Source organism: Manacus vitellinus, unplaced genomic scaffold (assembly GCF_001715985.3).
Source record: "Manacus vitellinus isolate BGI_N305 unplaced genomic scaffold, ASM171598v3 scaffold_58_pilon, whole genome shotgun sequence".
NCBI lineage: Eukaryota > Metazoa > Chordata > Aves > Passeriformes > Pipridae > Manacus > Manacus vitellinus.
In genome coordinates, this window is record NW_021940671.1 from 829,102 (window position 1) to 852,552 (window position 23,451).

Genomic DNA, 23,451 nt, shown 5'->3' on the forward strand with positions numbered 1-23,451 from the left:
TTTCCCACCACCTCTCTCTTTCAAAGACCTCTGTAAATAATTCCCCTTCCAGGGGAATTCCCCCTCTCCTCCCCATCTTCCCTCTTCTCTTTTTTGCTGGCTCCCCCAACTTCTTTGGTGTATCAGACTGCTTGGTAAACTCACCTGTGATGGTGTAAAGAGCAGTAATAGAAAGCAGGATAATTATGGCCACATACAGATTCAGCCCTATGGCCAGCTGGATAAATACAGCTCCAGAGAATATGTCAGCCTGGAAAACAAAAAATCACAGATGAAGCAACATTTAAATTCCTGATAATGACATATTACACAGCCATGATGAGGGCACTGAAATACACAACTGTGCCCCTGATAGTCCTGCACACACAAATCAAAAAGAAAACAGAAGCCATTTCCATACACCTGCCAGTCTCCCCTCAGGGCTGTGGGAGTTCCAGTACAAGGGGTGCGACACTTCTCAAAGTGTTTCCAGACCTTTTTGAACAGATTGTTTTCACAGACAGAGTCACCTTGCTGCTCTGTGCTTTGGGACTGAGAGACAGCTTAGTAAAAAACTGCTTAAAACTGAGGCCACGTTCACTGCCCTGTGCAGGGATGGACTGTGAGGCACCTCCAGGACACGGCACAGTTCTCTTCAATCAGTGCTACTGCACAAGTCCCTTCCCTTTCCTGCTCACACACATGTGCTGTAGCTCGTCCTGCTGGTTCAGGACAAATGGTGCATTTGCATTAAAGGCAAACATCTTGTATTGTCTCTATTTTTAAGTTCCTGTCAGAAGAACCGACATCAGTTGACTAAGGGAAGAGACCTTGAGCTCTTGCATAAGAAAGGAATTGTTCAGGTTTCAGAGTAACACAGGGATGTTAATCACATTAAATCAGTTCCTGATTTAGAGATAATTTGCATCAGTGTTTTTTATACAAGTTTGCAATCAGAATAATCTGCCCCAGTGCACTTGTGATGCATTACTGTAAATTATGTTTTCATTAGAGGCTGCTCCTGAGCATCCAGTTCATGGGCTGCTCTCCAACCCCACCTGCCCACCTTGCTTTGTGTCCCTCACCACTGCAGGAGGGCTCTACCCTCAGTTAACCCTGCAGGTCCCTGTGGGGTTCAGGAGCCTGAAACAAAGAGCAACAGTGGCCATGCCCTGGGGCAAAGCCTCCCACACAGGAGGGAGGTTCCCGAGGGCAGGCAGAGCCTGGGATCCCAGAGCAGGCACCAGCACTGCTACTGCCTCAGCTGGGCACACACACTGTTCTCCAGCCTGGCTACTGAAGATGCCACATGGAAAAACCCTCTTCATTCCAGAGATGTGGAAACCTCACCCCTAGGTCCGGCTGAGGAACGAGGAAGAGGCCCCAACCTCTGCAGCCCCACTGCCCTGGCATGCAGGAAACAACTGTGGAGCAGAGTGTGAATCACAATCCCACTCCCAAAACTCTGCCTCTGGAGTAGATTTCTTATAGACTTTAGTTCAGAACGGGGAACCAGGACCTTCAGCTCTCACCTCAGGGGCTATCAGACCATATCCTTTGCCCCTTCTCTCTATGGTAATTTTTTCCCTATCTCTTCACACCACTGGTCAGCCCATGTCCCAGACCTTTCTTTTGTTGTTCTTGGCTTTAGCCTACATATGACTAAATATTAATGGTCCTAAAATGACTCCCAGCAAGAAATGTATAGTTAATTATTGAGCATCCTGAGTAATGTATGAGCTTCTTCAAACTGCTCAGCTATCTTCCAGCTCCACTGCTCCTCCTTCCCAGTTAGATTATTGCCTTCCAATACTTCCTTTTCCCCTGCACAGCACAGAGCCCCAGCTCCGTGGCACCTCCACACACACACCTGGAACACATGGGGTGATGGGAAGCTGTGAGGGGCCAATGGTAGAGTGGGGCCCAAGGGGGATCCCTTGGCTATTGCTTTGCATCCTCATAACAAGGACCACAGGAGCAGGAGAGGTTCATGTGTTCAGCCTCATGACCACACTGAGAGCTTGAATGCAGAACCTGTCTTTCCTGGAAGGACACTAACTGAAATTGGGGAAAATCCCATAATCAGATACCTGGAATGGCCTAGGCTGGCACTCAAAGCCAGAGAGTCAGTTCAGAGCCCAGGGAGCACCTCGACAGGCTGGTGACAAACACGTGTTCCCAGTGGGAACGTGAGTCACCGATGGGAGGAGCTTCTCTGGGCTGGAGCTGCCAGAACTCTGTGTTACACCTGGGACTTCTGATTATGATGGTTAAGCACAACTGCAGCAAACTGTGTAATCCTTTTGATACATCTGGAAATCCAGCTCTGAGTCCCGCTCCACAGCACCAAGCTGTTAATTTATAACCTCCCTAAGGATCAGTTATCACGAAGATGTGAGAATGAGAGCAAAAGGTCAATCTTTTAGCTTAAATTGCACTATTATCACTCAGCTCCCATTCAGAGGGCAAAGAGTAATCTGCCATGGCAATTTCTGCAAAACAACAGATTGAGGATTGCCTGAACTGTGGACTTCTTTACAGGCTTGGTAGTTTTAAGATATATGGGAAATAGCAGCTCTCTTCACTACTTCCCAGAAACATATCCATAGACTTAATAAACATTAACTTCATAGCACCTGAAACTTTACACCAATCACTTGCCCATTAAAAGAATCTCCACTTCTTTCACCTCAGCTGTTACAATTTCCTGCTTCTGCATTTCCCACTCTTCCATTTTCTAATTCCTATTATTCTTTTTTGATCCATAGCCCTCTTTGCTCTTTTCCCTCATCTGTATTACTGATGGCATGTTCAGTGCCATTATCAGTGGATAAATATGAAGCCTAAGGACAAAAATTCCTGCCATAGATTTCATGAATGCCTAAAATAACAGACTATAATACAAGTTTCCCTCCACTTTGACATTTCTAGAGGAGAGCGTAAGTAGAAGTAAACTCTAAAAAAGAAAGATAAAGCATCAAGAGACATTGTCAGGAAGGAAAAAACTTGGATGGCAGCACAGATCTGGCTACAGAGTCTCACTGGACAGAATAAAGGAAACACAAAATCACACTTTTACAGTTGTTAATTCAACCAAGGGCTCCGAACCAGAAACAAATGACCAATTGTTTGAGCAATATTGTAAATGGGGGTTTGTTTTCTTTAGATCAATGTAGGATAGAAGAAATGCTGTAGAAGTTTTACTTACTGAGATCTTTGTGAAAACATACAGGATCAGGGAAAGGACTGACAGGTAGACTTGGATCCGTTTCCCACCAAAACGCTTCTTCAGATACTCCGGCATTGTGACCACCTGGGGAGGGAGAGAAGCTTTCAGACCAGGGGGAACAGGTTCAGATCAAACCACAGGAAGATTTTTTGTACTCAGGTACTGTGAGAGGGGAGCACAAAAAGGGGGGGAGCTGCAAATGCAGTTGCAAGGAAGAGCAGCTCCAGGAATCAAGGGAGAACAAGGAGGAAGCACCAAGTACTCCTCAGCTCAGGTCTTAGAGCAGAGAATCCTCATTTTTCAATTGCACAGACATAATGTAGGACTGTTCTGGCACACTCAGATCTTGTGCCATTCATCATGGCTTTGCAATATTCCAGACCTGGTCTGCAAACATGAGCAGCAAAGACAAGTGTAAAGCACTGTTTGGACTTACCCCAGCTTTGATGTAGATGGGGACAAAGACCCATCCCAGAATCACCACAAATATCAGAGCCTGCAGCCAAGACAAGAACAGTTGAATTAGCCCCTCTCTCTAGACACCACTCCCAAAGACCAGTTATCAGCCCCAACAGAAGGTGGAGACCATTGAATCCACATAAACCCAGGTATTGCAGGGGGGTGAGGGAGGATCTGCTCTGTGTTTTGATTTACAGTTGAAAATTTGGGAATAAAATCTAAGCTAAAAACTTTGTAAGGTACAATGCAGCCTGGATTGTAATATATATATACAGCTGATTTCTGCTCACAGGATTGCCCTCCACTATCAAAACACCACTCCACCAATGGCACCAGACTGTCCCAGCCCTCTTCAGAGCAAGCCCAGGGAGCCTGGTTTAACAATGGTTAAAAGGCAACCAGCCCACAGGATTACTGTTCTGGGAAATATTTAGGAGGGTGAAGCCTGATACCTGGGACCTATTTGCAGCATCTTGATCCCAGAGCCACTAATGCAGGAACTTTCCCACTCCCAGTCAGCTCTGCTGCAGTGCTGTGTCCCAACACCTGCAAGTGGAGGTACTGTGGAGAGCAGCACTTCTTCTGATCATTATTTTGATCATTAATTACCTTCTGCACAGGGTCTCTGTGAGATGGACTGTTTTACAACAATCTCATACACTGTACAGGATGCACCACCTGCAATTTGTAAAATGTTTTGTATGTCCACACTCCCATTTAATGATATATTTTGTGTTACCATGTGTGTTCTGTGAGCTACAGATCTTCCAGGATTGCAGTGCCACAGTTTGCTGATGTAAATGGCTAGAATGCTCTCTGATATACAGCTGTGCATATGTAAATTGATAAGTACAGAACAAATTCCTGCTGTCAGAACTGCATTCAGTATTTATTCTGCCCACAGGGCTTAGAGGGCCTTTTAACTGTACCTTTTAAATTCTGCCCCTAGACAAAAACCATAAGATGGACAAGAAATACCTGGTTGGCTTCTGCTGTCATACTGATACAAATTAGAAATAATTTCAGTGGAACACAAGGATGGTAACAGTCAAACTTAGCAGTACTTTCAAGAGGAGAATCAGGTTATACAGTGAAGAGCAATACTTCCCCCATGTCTGTGAACCTGCCCAGCACTCCCACTGTGTCACAAGTCAGGAATATGCAGAGTCTGCTCAAACACACACATGTACTGTTGCTGCTTCCTAAACAACAATTGTTGTACCCCGTGTATTGATATGAGCACAGAAGGAATCTCCCAGGAGATTAAGTGTTAGAGGGAGAGATGTCTGGAAAAGGATATGGGCCCTAGAGATTTGTGTTCTGTTTTGTTTTGCTTTGTTTTGGTAGAAGAAGAAGGGGAATCAGGTCTGTTACAAGCCTAATACAATCAAAAAGAGAAAGCTGACAGATTAACTGTGCACATCTCATACAGTTCATTTTAGGCTTTATCCTTCTCCTTAAACATCTATATCATACCAGTACTTGAGTATTTGCAACAACCATCTCCTTGCTAAGGAACACAAGTCAAACCCCTCGGGCTGGTGTGATTCTTTCACTGCTTAGAATTAAATGCAAGGGAAGTATCGACCTGTGTAGGCTCATTAAATCCTTTGTGTCGCGGCCTAATCCCTTCCCCGAAGGTGAATTAAGCAGAACAAGGACATTATTACCCACACCCACAGAGCCTGAGAATACAAGGAAATGGGCTGAAGTAGCTGCTGTGAATCCCTGTGCCCCTGCAGTTAACACTGTCCCTGGTACTCCAGGTAGCTCATTTAAAGTCAGCTTGGACACCTCTACCCTGTAGTGCAACCCTGAGAAAAACACACATGTAATTAGAAAAGGAGAGAGCAAAGAGGAAAAGGTTTTTGCAAAGTAGGTGCTTGTGAGGGATGCCCAAAATTTCTTAATAGCCTGTGAAGAAATCAAAGCCCCTTCAACAACTCCTACATAGCAAAATGCTGTAAAAATTATCGTGGATTACAAACCTGATAAACTCTTCCCAGTATCCTGGAGTCTGAAAGGGTTCTTCATAAATAGAATCATAGAATCATGGACTTAAATCATAGAATCAAAATACTTGAGAAGAAATCAAAACATATGCACAGAGAAGAGAACCCACTGATTTATTTGGTTCAAATGCTCTCTAAAAAGCCTCATCCAACAGAAAAGAGTCATCTTTTTCCAGTGGCTTGGACAAGGTCCAAGGAGGACAGGCTAAACAGCAGATTATATTGGCTCTTCCAGGTCTGTGCAGAAAACAAGTGTTGCCAAGCACAAACTCTGACAGTGTTAAATTATTGGGCAATGTTATTGTGGATAAGCTCTGAGATAATGCTCACGTCCCAAATGCATCCACTCACAGAAGTGGCACTTACATTCCATTCGTAGCCTCCGATGGCAATCCCGCTAGCTGCTGCTGTTCCTGCTATGCCCACAAAGTGCCCACTGCCAATGTTGCTGGCAAACAGAGAAGCACCAATCTGCAAACAGAAAGAACAGTAGTTGGCAAATAGGTCCTGTTATGGTAACTTAAAAAAAAAAAAAAATCTTCATTTGGCACTTTGAACTCTTGCCTATCCGTGGTCAGAAGGTGATGATGAGAATGGCTGACAACCAAATTCCCTGACAACTTTCAAGATTTCCACTTACTGTCCCCCTGAAACCTGGGACTCCAGCCATCATATACCTCTACAACAGTGAGGAAAAATGGGATGTTGCATGAAACATCTTCCAGTTGAGTCCAAAAGGGTATTACACCAATACTTGCAGAACTTGTCTAATTGACATTTGGATGATACCCAGACAATCAAGGCAGAAGACTGTGATCTGTCTTGTTCCAGGAGGACAAGAAAAGTGCATTCCCCTGTCAAACTGGTTTCATATTGCACAGTCTGTGGATCTAAACATGCCACCAGGGAGAGTTGTATTGGTTCACTTTTAGCTAAAAGATATTCGATTACTGAATTAAATTCTGAAAGCTGCATGGCAGAAATACCTGCTGAGAAAGTGCTCCTGGAAGTTACAACCAACTGCAAATCAAGGAATTATATTTAAGAAGTGCTGGATCTCTAAGACCCCCAAATATTTCACTGATCAAACAAACAGAACAGTGGGAAGAACACAGGAATTGATGAACAGGGAGAGATTAAAACAAGGAAAGGTTCCTGTTGGATTACAGACAGGCAGGAGCCATTCATCAAGATCTAATTCTTAATTAAGTAGCTCAAACAATAGAAAAGATGAAAAGGAATGAGCTTCATTTCCTCAAAATGAAAACATTAAAGGCAGCAGAAATACCCAGTGATGATTTACAGAGTCAAGTGCTGAAGGATGCAGGGTGACAACTTGAGCATGAAAAGAGGTTGGACTGGGTATGGTGGGCAGAGGACATGGGAGCAGCTCCGAGATGAAAAGATGTGAGGGAACATTTTTTTATTCATTTTTATGTTTGCCTTACGTCCTCTGAAAGCCATCAAAAACAAAAAAAAAAAAGAAAAAGAAACAGAGTTAAAAATAAAAGAAAACCTTGCAGAAAGCAGGCAAGAGAACCTCTGTGACCAGCTTCTAATGCTCTCATTTGAATCCTGGAATATCCCGAGTGGGAAGGGACCCCCGAGGATCATCCAGACCAACCCCTGGCCCTGCACAGGACACTCCAATAATCCCACCCTGTTCCTGAGGGATTGTCCAAACACTCCTGGAGCTCTGGCAGCCTTGGGGCTGTGCCCACTGCCCTGGGGAGCCTGGGCAGTGCCAACCACCCTCTGGGGGAAGAACCTTCTCCTGAGATCCAACCTAACCCTGCCCTGACACAGCTTCAGCCATTCCCTCCTGTCCTATGCAGTTCTCCCATGTTGCAAGATTCCAAGGTGCTTAAAAATGGTTTTTTAGATGTATGAACACAGGACCTGCATCCAGCACATTCTCCTTATGTAATTGCCAAGTACAGGTAGTTAGAATGGAGTAATTTTACAAAAGGGAGAAGTATTCCTTGTGTCCACCTCACTGGGAGATTTTTAGGGTCCTAAAGTACATATAAAAGGAATAGTTACAACTCTCCAGGTCTGCAGTGGCTGCAGTGAGTGCTTTGAGCAGCAGCAAATATTACATCAATGTTTCTGAGAGCACAGGAATGATGACCTGAGTTTCAGAAGGATAAAGGATTTCATCACAGAAATCCAACTCTGAAGAGCAGATTTATTCTACAGAGCTGTGCCACAGCCAGAAATAGAAACCATGCTCTTCAACTCCCATTCCTGATCTCTAATAACAAATAGATTATCCTCCCCCATTGAATATATGCAACATACAATTACAATTCAGAGGATTCCACTCGTTCTTTTCCACTTTCTTCTCCTTTCCTCAGTTTGATCCCCTGGTTTCTTCTAGTCTTTTTGCAGAAATGCTGTTCTTTTGCTGTCACAGGAAATTTATGTCTCTAAGTTCACTTGGTTCTGGATTTGGGGTTTTATACATATTTCTAGAAGTCAGTTGTGCCCTACAGGACTGTAACCAGTTTGTCATATGACATATTTCTACAGGAGTGATAAGTGTTGCAACAAACATTGGCAAATAAGAGACCTCTGTCTCTTCTAACCTCTTTGTGACAGCAACAGTGTTTTCCCAGCAATGATGGTGAAGAAACAAATACCATTTATACCAAGCATTAGCACTGTTGTCCAGTGCTTTCCTTGGAGATGAATAATTAAACTTAAATCTAGGTTACTAGAAATGCAATCACCAGAAAATATTAACCACATTAATCTCTGAATTTATTTAATGTGTTCCCTTCTCCTGTTTCAAAAGCTTAAAATGCAGACAGATCCAAGGAACAAAGGCAGCTAATGAAGAACTTTAAGAACTGACAGTCAGAAGCTTTGGCTGAGTGCCTGAAAGCCCAGGACACACTGTAGGACACACTGATGATGCTGTGTTCCCAACTTTGCCCAAAGTACAATTGTATTGAAAGAAAAATACAAACCCAAACCAAAGCAATGCAAAATTACCAACATATTTAGGGCCAGTGCAAGAACAAAACAATGGGAATGCAGATCCCACCTTCACTATCCACATTTTCCTCTCTGAATTAGGGAACATCCAGTGCAGCAGAACTGGAAGATCAACACATCCTAATAATGGGTGCAATTTAAAAAGTGTTTTTAGTCATGTATACATGGAAAGGAGGAATGTGGTTTCATAGCTGGGAAAATGCAGGTTACCCTTAAAGCTGCAGTGTGGTCACAGCAGGAGGAGTGTTGGCCAAACACCCTCACACCCCATGAGCTGCTGATGCCAGAGGGGACCGAGAAATTTCCCATCTGCCATATTTTAAGGATGAGAGAAGAAGGCAGATGGGCTCTGAGTCTGAGCTGTCTTACTGAAGAACTTACTGCTGAGGTATTTCTGTGCTGGAAAGGCTGATTGCTGGAATTCTTGATTTGCCACTGCTAGATGCTGCTGCACACCTAAAGAACCCTGGGCTGAAACTGGGGAATGGCAGTGGGAAACAACCTTCTGGCAGTGTTATCTGTTCTCAGTGAATGTGTTAGTGAATTGATTTTAAAGACAGATCTAGGAGGAAGAGTAAAGAAGAAAGTTGATTGAAAGAAACAAAAGCTGCTAAGAGGGAGAGAGGACAAAACACTGAACTAACCTGAGGCAAACGTGGAACATTAACTCTTTTAAAATATATTAAGAGGTCAGATTTTAACAAGAGCACTCTGTTCAGGAGAAGTGCCAGCACCCTGAGGCAGATGATGATCACTGTGTTTTTTCATGTTATTCATTAACTGTTTCACCTTGCTCTGCTCGTTAACTTGAGGATGCACCAACATCCTGGCACTCACTGTTCCAAACCCTGTGCAAGTCAGCGATGGCTGCAGTGACAGTGGGCACAACTTCCACCCTATGGATTCTCTCCCTTCCAGGACCTGCCAGTACATCTCCTCTGCCCCAGTGTCTGCCCTCCTGGTAGAAGGTGTTAGCTCAGTATCCAGCCCTTTTCCCACTGATCCCAAGCTCCCTGTGGCCTTTAGGCCGTCACAGAGAACAGCAGGGGCTCCTCCTCATCAGGGGTCACCTGCAGAAGCTGCTTCTCAAATCCCTCTTCCCTGACACATTTCTCATTCCCTGGATGGAGAACTACTCCTTGACACTGTTAATGCTTTTCTTTTACTCACAACTCTTCCCTACAACATGTGACTTTACTCTGATACAAAGACGTAGTTTTTGGGGTCACCCTCAGCCACTTTGGAAAAATCTGTACAATGCTACAATGAAATATTACTGCCACACTTCTGAGGCTCTGAGACCCAAAGAAGGAAGTGTAGGGGTTTACTCTGCTTTCCCAATTAATCTGTAAATTCTATGCATTGCATTTTTGCCCAGCTAACCCCATTTATACACTTCCCAACTCACTAAGGCAGGGGGTGGATACACAACACACATCAAAAGGGTCTCTGTGTTCCAACAAGCCCGATGGCTCTTGGAGCAGCACAGGCACAACCAGGTTGATCTGATGCCTTCCCACCTTCATTCTCTGAGACAGGAACAACACCTCCCAGCCAGCTGGAAAATTCTGATGGATTCTACAGAAATCAGTTTCACTGAAGTTTTCCAAAGCTTTGCTTGGTGTATTATTCTTTTTACCCTGAAAACTATTGATTACACACTTTTTTTTTTTTGCATGGAACTTGACAAAATAAGTTAATTTCTCATTCTGCTTTACCTCAGAAAAGGAAATACAACACAATGGAGTTGTCATTGCTGGTCCCTTGTATGTGTGTCAGATTCAGCAAGTGGGGAAAATTCTGAGAATATGTAAAAATTAGCTGGCTCCAGAGATCAGAGAAATCATCCCCATGGTGAGTTCTGATGGCCAGGGAGATAAGCCATGCAGAACTGAAGCAAAAATCTATTGGGTTTTTTTCCCTAATTCTTATCTGTCCCACAAAGATCAACAGGTACAACAGATGAGCTGAGTTACATTTCTGTTTGAAGTGTGGTATGTCCTTGACCTGCATCCTTCCTGCCTACCATCCAGCAAATCTTCCTAACCACAGCTGGCCTTCAGATGCCCAGCAGATACTCTTTGTCCTATTACCACTCATTGCCTCAGGAACTGAGGCACAGAAGGTAACCCATAATTTTGTGCAGACAGCTCTGTCTGCAAAACTACAGAACCTGAAGGAAAAAATCCCAAAGCAGGAAAGTTTCCAAAGAGGATGTTGGAATTTTCAGTTGTGCATGACAGGCTGATAATCCTGTGAGAGTGGCTCCTGCCAATGCTGACTGTTCTCCAGGAATGGATACTTCATTTCCTGCAGTGGCAGCAAGTATTTGGTTCACCCCAACTCCTTCCCCTGGCAAAGGGAGCTCAAATTGGGTTGGCAAGGCCCCCTGCTACAAAACTGTCACTTGCCTTGAGCTTCCCTGTGTCTTTTTGGGAAAAGCAAAGCTGGTTAAGAGGATCTAAAGAGCCATATGAGTCTTTCCTGAAGATATTTCCCTCAAAGACCAAGAGATCAAAACCAGTTTCTTGAAGATTCTTCTCTCAGTTTCTGTAAAAAGACTGTGGAAAGGGCACAGCATTTCTTGCCATTATGATTAACCAACGACAGATTTCAATTTCTGGTAATCTGTGAGAATGTAATTGTACAACTTTAACCCTAATGAACTACTGGAACTACTGAGTTGGCTCATCCACGGCACAAGGGCAGTGATTTCAGTGAACTGCCACAGAAGTGACCTATCACCTCAGCAGAACAGCCAGAAATCATCTGTGGGCTTGGTTCTGCAAAATACTGAACAATCTTCATGGGCTCTCTGGAGCAGAACAATCAGAGCCAAGGCAGGACAGATTTGGCCCAGGATTAGTGTCTTGCTCCTACTTTATACCTTGAGAAATTAAATCATACAACAATTTGCCAGTGACAGACAAACATGTAAAATCCATACTAAAAGTGGGAGTGACCTCTAGCCTTGGTTACCAGAGTCTCCTCCTATCTACTAAATCACAGCTATTATATCATTTCAGTGAACAGAATAGAATCCCTTTCCAGACTGTCAGTAAGAGATCCTAATACACTGCAAATGAGCCTCTTCCCCTGTGGGGTCAGAAAACTCATTTGTGGGTGCCCTGCAGAGCACAGAACAGAGCACAACTGCTGAAAAATACACTTAGTGTGAGGGAATTAAATTTATAACAAGTTTGTGGAAGGATTTTCTTTTCTTCATTTTTCTCTGTTCCAGAAAGCAATGACATGACAAGGGTCATTATCCTGAAATGGCAGGAGAGAAATCCCACAAACAAGAGTCCTCTTGCAAAACAACTCCCCCACCCCAACTGTGGGAATGTGTTGGGGTTATCAGGAACCACTCCAGGTCAGCCCTGACGTGGCACAAATGAGAAGTCAAGGCACAGAAGGAAAACATCACACTCAGCTCTGGCTGTGGCAGAACTAAGATCACATCTCTGACTGAACTTTCTATACTTTCATTGGTTTCCTTGTCCTTTCAGCCCAGTTTGCACTGGGTGCTGGACATCCCATCTGCCTGCTAACCTGTGGGAATTGGTGTTCTGGAATCTCTTTTGACCCAAGGCAAACTTTCCACGGTGGTGCTGCTGACATAGTATTTAGTTTGAGGGTTTGGAGTGCTTGCTGTTTGTTTATTTTGAGTGATACAAGGAAGAAGAGCAAGAAAGGTTTATTTTTATGGCACAGGAAGCCACTCCTGGCATTCCAAAGGGAAGGATCGAAGGGGAGATCCAGGACTCCAGTGGAGACCAGCACTTTGTCCATGCTGAGCTCAGAGCTTGGGAAGGGGTGATCCCTGTTAGCTTCCCTCTGGAGGGAGGGAGCTTGCTGGATCTCTTGGGTTTGTGTTGGCAGAGGACTCCTGCCAGATAATCTCCCCCAGGCCTCAGGGCAATCATTAAGAGTTCTCAGTGTCACTGCAGCAAGACACAAGTCTTCTATGGTGAGTCTTTTCTGCCTTGCTGCTTCCACCCTCATTTACATCTGCACAAAAGGATATTCATGTTCCCCCTGACAGGCAGACAGGATTGCACAAGGTTCAAACCAGCCCACTGATTTAACTGACAGTTAAGCAAAGTAATCTGGGGTTTTTTTCTCTACTCCTAGAATTATGGGGTTTATCTTAAAATAACTTGGAAACTTTCTCTGTCTTCAGTCTTACAATAGGACCTGAATTTTCTTAGATCTACTACAACAAATGAGGAAACCTTTTACTGTCATTGACCTTTAATCCTTTCATGTCCCTAAAGAGAGCAGCTCTCTGAAGCACAAGACTGAAAGGTGTGTAGGTATTTCTGCAGCCTACTTTAAGACAATTCCTAAATCCTAAATTTTTAGACAACAAATATTTACTCTCACTGTCCTGGTCCTGTAAATGAGTCAATGTGAGAAAAGTCTTAACCCACAAGTCTTAATGCAAGAGAGAGAATGCAAGATCTGGGACTGAATGCAAGATCTGGAATGTTGTGGAATTCCATTCAAGCAAATGGAAGCATGTACAACACAAGTAATACAGGAAACTGCACATTTGTCTAAGTTTTCTGCTTTTCTAATGAGTTACATTAAAAAGACTGTATGGTCTGGAAGAAATAGATAATTGTTTCTAATATAATTTCTGCTAGAGGCCTGATGGATAGCTAGAAACACTCTGTGTCTGTGACTCCTCTATCTTGGAAGATAATACAGAGCCACAGAAGACAAACAATGTAAGTCACAGATAATCTTTAAATAAATTTAAACCGTATTTTACCAATAACATATCAGAATATTTCCAGGATTTTCTCCTTGCATAGAACAGCACTTGTTATCAAAAGTGGAAACAATAGAGCAACAAAAGGGAAAATTTCAGTAAATTAATTTCTCTCTGTGATAACCTTAAAATGAGCCAGCTTCTTTGACTGCAGTGAAAGTAATAGATTCACAGTATTAAAAAGTTTTAAAGTGGGCTGAAAGGCAAAGAACTGGACTTGTCTGCATTGACATTACCAATGTATGAGTGTTCAAACAAAGGGGTCACATAATCAAGACAAGCTCAGAGCAACTGTCCCCAACACTTTTCCCTGCCTATCCAGTGGCTGAGGTTGTGCAGTTTGCCCTGTGTCACCATGGCTGGAGAAAGAGTTGGGTTTGCATCTTCACAACAAAGCCACCACAGTCTCAACAGCACTGTGGAGATACTTAATCTCTAAGGACTAGAGTTCTTATGGATAAGACTTATACATAATGTTATAGTCCAATTTACAGCACTCACCGGCCACCAAATCATGCTCCGTCCTGCCAGGAAAAACCCTCCCACCGTCCCTCGGTTGCTGGAGTACATAGCCTGGAAAACAAGGAAGGGAGAGAGTTTTAATCATATTTTAAGTGTAATAGGCACCATACACAGACTAAGAGCAAACAGCTCAAATTAAGGGGCAAAATACACAGGGAGGGTAAAGTGAAAGGGTGACTAAAAAGAACAACCTTATGATGAAGGAAATAATGAACAATGATTCTTTTACCTAGGTCTACATTAACCATTCAAGCTTCATTGCTTCACCTTTCATATAGTGTGAAACATTAAAATAAAATGAAATTTCACCAAAAAAAAGATCACTCAAATAAAAGCTCATATGAACTATTAATTGGGGTGAAACACCTTTGAATTCAGGCATCAAAAAAGACTGTAAGGTGCAAGTTTATTAACAGAAACTGTGCAGCTTTTTTAACTCAATACTATCCAGCCCCTATATATATCTGTTTTCTTGTATCAGCACTGTGCCTGTTTCTCTCTGAAGTTCCAAAAAAAGAAGCCAGCTAAAATTTCCTTTTCAGAAACTCATTTTGTATTTGTCAAGGGATGGGCCTTAGAGGGAAGCTTCCTCCAATTTTTGTTAATGACCCTGAGGCATTATTTACTGGATTCCCATTGTCTCCTCTGATGTACTTTGAACAGGTGAATAAGAAAAAAGACTTGGAAAAATTAGCCAGACCTTTTCTTCTGATGCTGAAGAAAGGAAGTAAATAAGAGTTTTACATTTAATTACACACAGCAACTAAATAAGCATTTGCCCAATAAAGAGGGCACTGTGGCTAGAAAGAAACAGTTTCAGGGATTAACTCAGCACACATTGGCCTGAGAAGCCACAGATCAGCCTTTAATTGTCACAGACCTTTAATATAAAGTTCAACTACAGCAACTGCCAGACTTCGTAGCAAAGACCCAGCTCCCTCCTGCCAGATCTCGAGGTGTTCTGCTGGACTGGGGATTCAGATTTTTTGCTATTTTGGCCTTTACTACCATAGTGGAGAGGCAAAGAAAAGGTTGTGTCCATTCTGTGCAGATCCTAAATTTTTGGTGCTCTTCAAAACATTGCCAGGCTACTAGAAAGGGAGGTTTGTTCTGCAGCTGACTTCTCTGCACTGTGAAATGTTCTTGGGATGCTCCTGGAAAGCAGAGGATTCCTGAGGGGCAATGCCTCCTCTCCACTGGTTAATGGTCAAGTGTTCAGGTGACCAGGAGAGTTTGCCCCAAGGAAAATGGAATTCAGTGACATTCCACTGTTCATGCCTTTGTAGCTCAGAGTATTGCCCTATTCTCTTCAAAACCTTCAGCTCTGGGGTCACACCGCTGGGATGGGCCCTGCCTCTCTCCCCTGGCTGTGTGAGCACTGGGCTCTGGTTGGGATGAGGCTCCAAGCTGCCCTCACACACCGGGCACCACAGGCTGAGGGCAGGAGGCACCACAGAGCTTGGGTCACGAGCAGACAGGCACTGCCAGCACTTCCCAGCCCTGGAACTCTTCCTGCCTCACACTTTCAGTGGCACTGCACCCTGGAGTCAGGGATCTGCTGGCAAGAAACAGCCACAGTGATGCTTCCCTCAAATGGCACCTACAACCTGGACTCATCCCTTCCTTTGCCCTCCCCATCTGTGACAGTCACAGAGTTACTGTCACAGTCACAGAGTTACTGTCACAGTCACAGAGTTACTGTCACAGTCACAGAGTTACTGTCACACCACCTCACTGCCCTCCCCTGTGTCCCAGTCTCAGCTGCACTGTTACTGTCACTGTCACAGCTGCAGTGTTACAGTCACACCACCTCACTGTCCTTTCCTCTCCCTGCAACTCCCTCTCCTCCCCATTTCCTCTGGCATCCCCTCACACCACCAGTTCTCCCGGCAGTCCCAGTGCTCCGTGGTGCCAAACCCCATCTCTGCCCTCCAGCCTGTTTCTCCCAGGGACCCTGGCTGGCCTTGTCTTTACTGATCACATTTCTCAGCCCCATCCCACACAAACCTCATTACTTCACCTTTCCCACTAGTCCCATTCATCCACCTAAAGGGATGCCTCCCTGCGTTACCAGCTCCTCTACAGCAAATAAATACCCACATTTTGCCCACTATATACTTGCTAACTCAATTAAGCACCAAAATCTTTATGCAATTATACATTTTCATTTACTGACCCATCTTCCCAACATTGTACTCATTAAGTAAACTCAAATAAAATAAAATCCCAACGTACCCATAGTCCCACTGCCAGAACTAACAAAAAATAGATGACAATAATAGAGATGTCTGCAGCATTGTTGATCTTTACGGTGGATTCCATCCTGGCTGCTCCTCTGGCTTTCTTCTTCTTTCTCTCCTTATGTGCTTCTTGCAGAGTTCAGGTTAATGATGAACTGCTGTCATTCCCTACACCTTATATAATATATAACTTCAGATTCACTTGTCTCCCATGGGACACAAATTGAAGCTGCTGCTTTTCCCTGGACAACAACTCCTTCCCAAATAGTGTTCCTGTAACAGGTGCTGCAGATTTCAGAGCTCAGCGCTCCTGCTGAAGGTGCTCGTGGTTTTAACATCCACGAGCAGATGTCAGAGAAGGAATGACAGGGAAAGGAGTGGCTTGGCAGCAATAAACCTGCATATTTACCTCGCTGTGGGTGAGGACTTTTTTTTTTTAAGTGGTTGTACCTGTAAATCTAGTCACGGAAGATGTAGTTCTTTTAGATGATGATGGTAAGCAATTACCTGTCAGGAGTGACCTGACACCTGGGGAAAACCCAGGGGTCCAGGATCTGGGACAGCCTCTGTGTCACCTCTCAACTCAGCAGCATTACTCAATGGAGAAACAGCCCTGCATTTCTGGGAAGGAGACAACTTGAGTCTGCTCACACTGCTCCCATGGATACAGGTAAAGATGCTTGTGAACACCAGACTTGGACCCAGGAGCTTACTGGGCCTCCATGCTTCCATGCTTTTTAGACCATGATGTTGTTGGTTCTCTATTGTAGCTACTCCAGCTTCACGTTTGAATAAGTTCAAAGTTCATCAGAGCTTGGGTTTGCTCTCCCTTTATTTGCTCCTCTTCAGAATTAAGCTAAGCAAAACACCCAGTCACAAAGACATGGAACACACTGATTACAGACAGATCCTCACAGTTCTGAGTAAGGGAGCTTCCCCAAAGGATGCCTGTGATCCTCTGAGCTGGAAGAGGCCAGAGAAATCCAGGATATTTAAAACAATAGATACAGGTGCAAGGCACATTTCTGGGCTCTCGGGATACCTGAGAGTCCTATTCTCTGCTTGATCCTGGGGAATCATTATTCATTTACAGCTGCCTAGGCTGCCTTTTGGGAGTAAAACATGACCCTGAAGTTACACTGAGCAGAACAAGCAGTCCAGGACATGGGAAGCACAGCAGGTCTGGCTGATCTTGCAGGTGTTGTTTCCTCAGGAGATGAAATCGAGGTCTGGCTCTGTTGGTTTGCAATGATTTTTTCCTGGGTAAACTACCCTTTGGTAATTGTGGCTAAGAAAGGCAGTAAAGAAGCTATAATACAGTGATTACTTATAAGAATAAAATTAAAATCTCTTCTATTGTTTGAGTACCTATACTCTTATAAAACATTGCTATCCTCTGATAGTTTAGGGATCTCCCCCAAAACACATTCTTCAGTTTGTCCTGCAGGACTGTGAAATGTTAGCTTAAAGTCCCAACAGAGAAAAAATTAACCCTGGAAGCTGCTGAGCATCCAAAATTCCCGTTAGCTGCGACCTTCCCTGCTGTGTATTTCAGTGGAAAATAAAAGACTTATTTACTAACCTTAATTATCAGGAAAGAGTTTGCCTAAGATAGGCTGCAGATGGCACTTCTTTACAGAGATTGACGCAGGGGTCCTTGCAACTCACAAAAAGTTTGGTTTTCATGGATTCCATTTCTGTGTCAGTCTACAGAGGCAAAGCAAAGAAAACATTAGTCAGGAACTGTGTTCTCAGCAAAAGAGAGCTCAGAGGCTGAGAAACACCTCAGCCTCCTGTCCACAGCTCCTGCTGGAACCACACCAACGAGATTCCAAGGTTTGAAACAGTAATGGAGAATCAATGTCTATAAGATAATAATCACACAATTCCTATCTTTCTGTACAGTGGACACAAACTTAATTGTGCTCTATTTCTGTAGGCCACAAACACAAACCAAGCATCATCTACCAGACTGTCAGAAGAAGAGGCAGCTTTGCCAAGGCTCTGAATATCTCATCTCCACATCCTTATATCCATAGCCCAGAGAGAAACCTGGAACCTTTGTACTGGGAGGTTGTTGGTGTATCCAGTGATTCACTTCATGAATTCAGTGCACACAAAAGGTCTCTGAAAGGTCAGCCTTTCAGATTTGAAAAAGGTTGACTCTTCCTTTGTGTTAAAGCTTTCAAAGATAAGCAGGAGTAAGGCTCCTGATGTGATGGGTGAACGTGGCATGGACACAATGACACCTCTCCTTCTCACACACAGCCAGCAATGTGCTTTGGGGGCTGCTCTCAGCAGCCTGAAAGGTCTGTTCAAGCAGGTTTAGGATTCCAACACTAGACAAATTGACAGATAATTTGATACATTGAGGAAATGTCTCTCCTCTTCCCTGTGAGCCGAGATTTTAATGGGAGTGAGAAAACCAATTAATTTAAGTAGCATAACACAGTGACTCTGATCCATGCCTATAATGATTGCTCCCCTCTGGATTGAGCCTGATGACATTCAGCTTATCAGGAACATGTCTGTTCATACCTGAATAGACAAAACAGGGAATGGACTGGGGCACAGATAGCTACAGACCAGTGAGTAACTGGTTCAAAATCCCACCCCAGACTGGGATGGAGCCCGAAGAGAATGTCCTGGCTCTGCCCTCCCACTGTGTAACCGCAGGGCTGACAGGGCACAGGGCAGGTAGATCCTCATGATCTAACAAAAATGAACACTTTCAGGACTAATTTTCTGATTAGTATCTCTACAGGACTAGGCAGAGGCTGCAATTGCTCTGTTGTCATTAGAAAATGGAACTGTAGCACAGAAAATTACAGAATTACTGCCACTTAGGCTGGTGTCTGACAAAACTGTGTGTATGTCTTCCTCCTGAGGAGAGCAAATGATAAAGCAAAAAGTAAAACAAACAAACTACAAAGAGAAAGATGCATCAGCATGCAAAGTGCCTCCCACTGAGGAACTCCTCTAATCTTTTCTCTGGCATCCCTCCAAACTTCTTGATAAAGCAAGTAGAGTTCTTTTTCAGGTGCTCTTCAGAAATGCTAATTTAAACAGTTTCCTTTGTACAATTAATAAAAGACAAAACCAGAGAGAAATCTGTAGTTATTTTTCTTGCAGAAGGCCACATACTTTGTTAGTAAATTCTCTATTTCTTAGCCATGTAATATGAACTTGGAAAAGAGCTCATATTTGCAAGTGGACAAAATATAAGTTCAAAGGCTCTCAGCACAGTTTTCCTAAAATGGTTCTAATAATAGAAAGTGGCAGTTAGAGCAGGAGACAAGAGGATTGTTAACACCTTGTGTTTGATGCCACAAGTCCTTTTTCTGCAATCTTGATTAAGTGAGCAAAACTTGGGTCTAATTAGAAGATTTAGTCACAGAAGGAGGATAAAAATGTGGAAAACTAAAACATGGAATCAACTGAAGAGGAACTACTAAAAGGAAAAAAGATCCAAAGTCCAGTAAGTATGATGTAGGTAGAAGAAAAAAAATCAGTAGGAAAACAGGTGCCTTCCTAAAATGTTATCAGATAGAAAGCAAGGTCACTCTATTCTTATTCACTAAGAGGATCAGATTAAGAAACGTGAACAAAACCACGTATTTATCAAGAGACTAAAGAGATAACAAAAAGGAACACTTTCAGGACTCATTTTCTGATTAGTATCTCTACAGAGGAGAAATATCAGAGGACATAAAAAGAAAGGTCTATATGCAGATAGACCAACAGAAGTGAAGCAAGGAAATTTATTCACTTCTTCAGCAAGTGATTAAATTATCTCTGTGTGATCACTAAAATCACTCAGCCCTGAAGCATCTCAGCATTGCCACTGTTATGCAAACAACAGTCTCAGGACTGTGTTCTTCATACGGGATAGGCCAAGACAGCAAATAATTTAATTTATTTTTGTTTTATTAGGGTTTTATTAATTCTTAGAATTCAGGAGATTAATAGGGGAGGACTAATGGCAATAGATGGGTTTGAATTTCCACTGGCACTAAAAAAGTTGAAGAGTAGATTAAAAATTACTCCCCAGAACCAGTGCAGACTGTCACCAGGTTTAGCCACCTGACAGTGGGGCAGATTGTTCCCCACAAACAACTTCTTAATTGAGTAGCATTCTCATTAAAACAGAACTACGATTATTATCTCATAAATAATAGGCTAAGTAGCACTCATTATTTCTTATTCTCATGATCTAATCCATCACACTTTGTATATGTTAGAGGCTTGCTAATCCCTCTTGGGAGTTTCCTACTTTTCCCCTAAAACAATGTGTCCAGAAAAATATCTTTTAGAGATGGATACTAAGGGATGCTGATCTGCCAGTTCTGCTACAGCTACAACTAAATAATGGAAGGAATTATCCAGATGCATAAACATCATCACAACTCTCCCAAATATTGCTGCCACTTGTGTTTTAGAAATGCTTTAGGGAAAAGAGTATCTCCACTGCATAAAATGGAGTGAGCTGCTGATGCCCCTTCCACTGAAATAATTCTCCAGTTTTTCAGGTGCTCATGTTCTATTTCCTCAAAATCAGTGTAATCCCTGAGGAACAAGGGATAGCCTCAGCCCTTGTGGGTATGTTTTCATTGCCCTACAGCAACAAGCAGCAACAAATACATTATTATTATTTATTGTATCTGACAGGTTAATTTGATTAAAGAAATCTAAGTGGAGGAGGGAAAAGATCATAATCTGCTAATGTAATAGCCTAATAAAAATGTCCAATTTGCTCTACAGAGTCCCAGGGGCTCTTCAGTTAAGCCTATTGTTTGTACAGTGTTTGGCTGGAAAATTAAATGAGGACAAAATCTGAATAATACTGTACAAAACACAATATGAAGCTTCTTGAAAATGAGAGAAAACAGAAAACATTGTTGGAGAGAACCCAGGGGAAACATTCTTTAAGGAATCTGGGCTGAAAGAGATCATATTCATATTTGGCATAAACGCTCTTCGCTGTTGGAGAATAAATTGGTCAGAAAGGGAATAGTGAAACACGGGAACCTCTGGTCAGATAAAAGGGAAAAGAATTGCCTGCAAATCCCTACTTGGGGGAAGGAAAAACTAACAAACAAGCAAAAAACCCCAACCAACAACAAAAAAGATCATACACGGATCACAGTTGGGAAAATACTGAGAGAATTGGAAATAACAAACATGAAGAGTGTAAAAAGCATACTAATATTTTCTGAAAACAAAAAATATCGGTAAATTACCAGACACATTTGTGCAGAGGTATCTCCCCCAAAATCAGTGGAGGCAGTCTCTGGATAGATTTTGTTAGTTTCTAGGAAGTTGCACATATCTAGAAGGATTTGTAAGTCACAGAGTTCTGAGATGAACAGTTTTATCCATTAGATCTGTGTTGTTCCAGTCGGTGGGACACTTGTTTACCAGTGCATGTGCTGTATTTCCAGGAGGTTTCCCCACGGGTGTCAGACCATGGGGACAAGAGCAGGGATGCCACTTGAAGGGTGTGGGTGTTTCTGGGACTGTGGCTGGGGCACAAGCTGATCACTCACGTTCTGAGCTGAGTGTTTGCTGCCAGCAGCACATCAAAAACCCCCGCTCCTTCCTTACAGGTGCTGGGAGCTCTGTGTCCTCACGTCCTGATGTAAGAGCTAAACAACACAGACAAACTGATAATTAAACATAAGACTCTTTACAGGAAGGAAACTCTTGCAAATGTCCACAGCTCTCGTTAAAACAAATCAGCTCTCCCAGTTTTGGCACTGCTAAATGCCCCCTGTCCAGGGGCTGCTGATGGTTCAGAGGTCACGTTTCAAACTGTGCTGGGGGCGCTTTGCATTGGGGCCTAAAGCAGAGGAGCAGGCAAGGAGCCATCAGCATTCCCAGAGTTATCACCACCTGCCCATCCTTGTTACAGGGGCACAGAGGGTGATTGCTGCCTAAGAATGCACAAGAGGGAAAATATTCAGGAATAAACTGCTTCAAAAGCTGCATCTTTCCTGTTATCTGTCAACTCCAAACCCCCAGGAGGCCCGACTAACTGGAAGAGCAGGTATTCCCCAAACCAGGTGCTCCCCAAACCACTACAGAACTAGGGAATACAGGGGATGAGAGTGGTACTCAGTTATGGATCCTCTCCATCAGAAGAAATGTTCTTCAGGAAGAAAACCTCCTGGAGCTGTTTTGTGCATTCCTGCCATCCCAGGATTAGCATAAAGCAACTAAAAAAGTCAGCATTGTAGCCCTCTTTCTTTCTCTTCAGTGGTGTCAGGCTCCTGCTCCAAGATTTGATACAAAATTATTGTTTCTACCAAACCCAGTCATTAGAAGAATATTTTTCATTCATCCAGTCCACAGCACAATGTGTAGCTGCAATCCAGAATACACATTTACATTCATATAGCAAATTATTCAGCTCAACAATATTAAATGAAACACTGACACATCCATGTACAGGACAATGATACCAATACTGAAAGGAGGGGAGAGAAGCCTAATAGCACTTTTAGCAGCAGGACATATCAACCCCACCTATTTTTCAAGGAGTACTGCTAAAAGGAAAAGCTCCTGTGGGCTGGGAGAGCTGTTGACAGCCTGTTTAACTGTCAGGAAGTTCAGGGCCCAGCAGGATCTGTCATGGATACATGGAATAGGGCAGAACTACATCCAACTTGTTCAGCAGCTACGTTCACTCCGGTACTTACACCTGCAAGAATAATTCCTATGCTTTTCCCACACACAGTAACACAACAGTATGTAAAATCCATGTGTGCTCATCCATCAGGAACAAGGAACAGGGAATAAAGCTTTGGGCAGCCTAGCAGGTACTACAGAGTGTGAATGTGAAGGGGGTGGTAACTGGGCAAGGAGACAAACACTGATGACAGGTTCTCTGTCCCTGTGCACAGAGAGAAGGCTGAGCTCTGCACTGCCTGGACTTTCACAATCCTGCAGGTGTGGGACTGCTGTGATTCAGCTGCAGTTGCACAGTGCAGTACACTGTGTTTAAGAAGGGTGTGTAAAATTTGGAACATTTTTCAGCATCAGTTAAGAAGTTTCATATCATCAGGACATTCCTTATTGGAAACTGTGTTGAGGACTGTAAGACTTAGCTGTGTAGATCAGGGTTGCCCCAGGTAAGAATGCAGCTTCCATCTATCCAGACAGAGGGAATACATAACACTGGAATACAAGCTAACAATCTACTCTCAGAGATTAGTCCTGGAATAGCAAAAATCT

The 23,451-nt window shown here is 43.3% G+C and overlaps 1 protein-coding gene across 2 annotated transcripts in view; it reads right to left on the minus strand.

The window, feature by feature from the left end:
* The window catches only part of SLC5A1 (solute carrier family 5 member 1), a 43,506-nt gene that overhangs the window by 9,688 nt on the left and 10,367 nt on the right, over window positions 1-23,451 (minus strand). Inside the window, exons 2-7 of one of the 2 annotated variants that reach the window (XM_018081984.2) lie at window positions 17,801-17,925; window positions 13,958-14,029; window positions 6,046-6,150; window positions 3,645-3,704; window positions 3,188-3,292; window positions 145-250 (exon numbers count right to left, since the gene is read on the minus strand). In XM_018081984.2, coding sequence (XP_017937473.1) covers window positions 145-250; window positions 3,188-3,292; window positions 3,645-3,704; window positions 6,046-6,150; window positions 13,958-14,026 — 445 coding nt within the window. In that variant the 5' untranslated portion in view covers window positions 14,027-14,029; window positions 17,801-17,925. Of the gene's footprint in view, window positions 1-144; window positions 251-3,187; window positions 3,293-3,644; window positions 3,705-6,045; window positions 6,151-13,957; window positions 14,030-16,213; window positions 16,461-17,800; window positions 17,926-23,451 lie in introns of those variants that run through there. The other variant, XM_018081983.2, reaches the window with a different exon arrangement.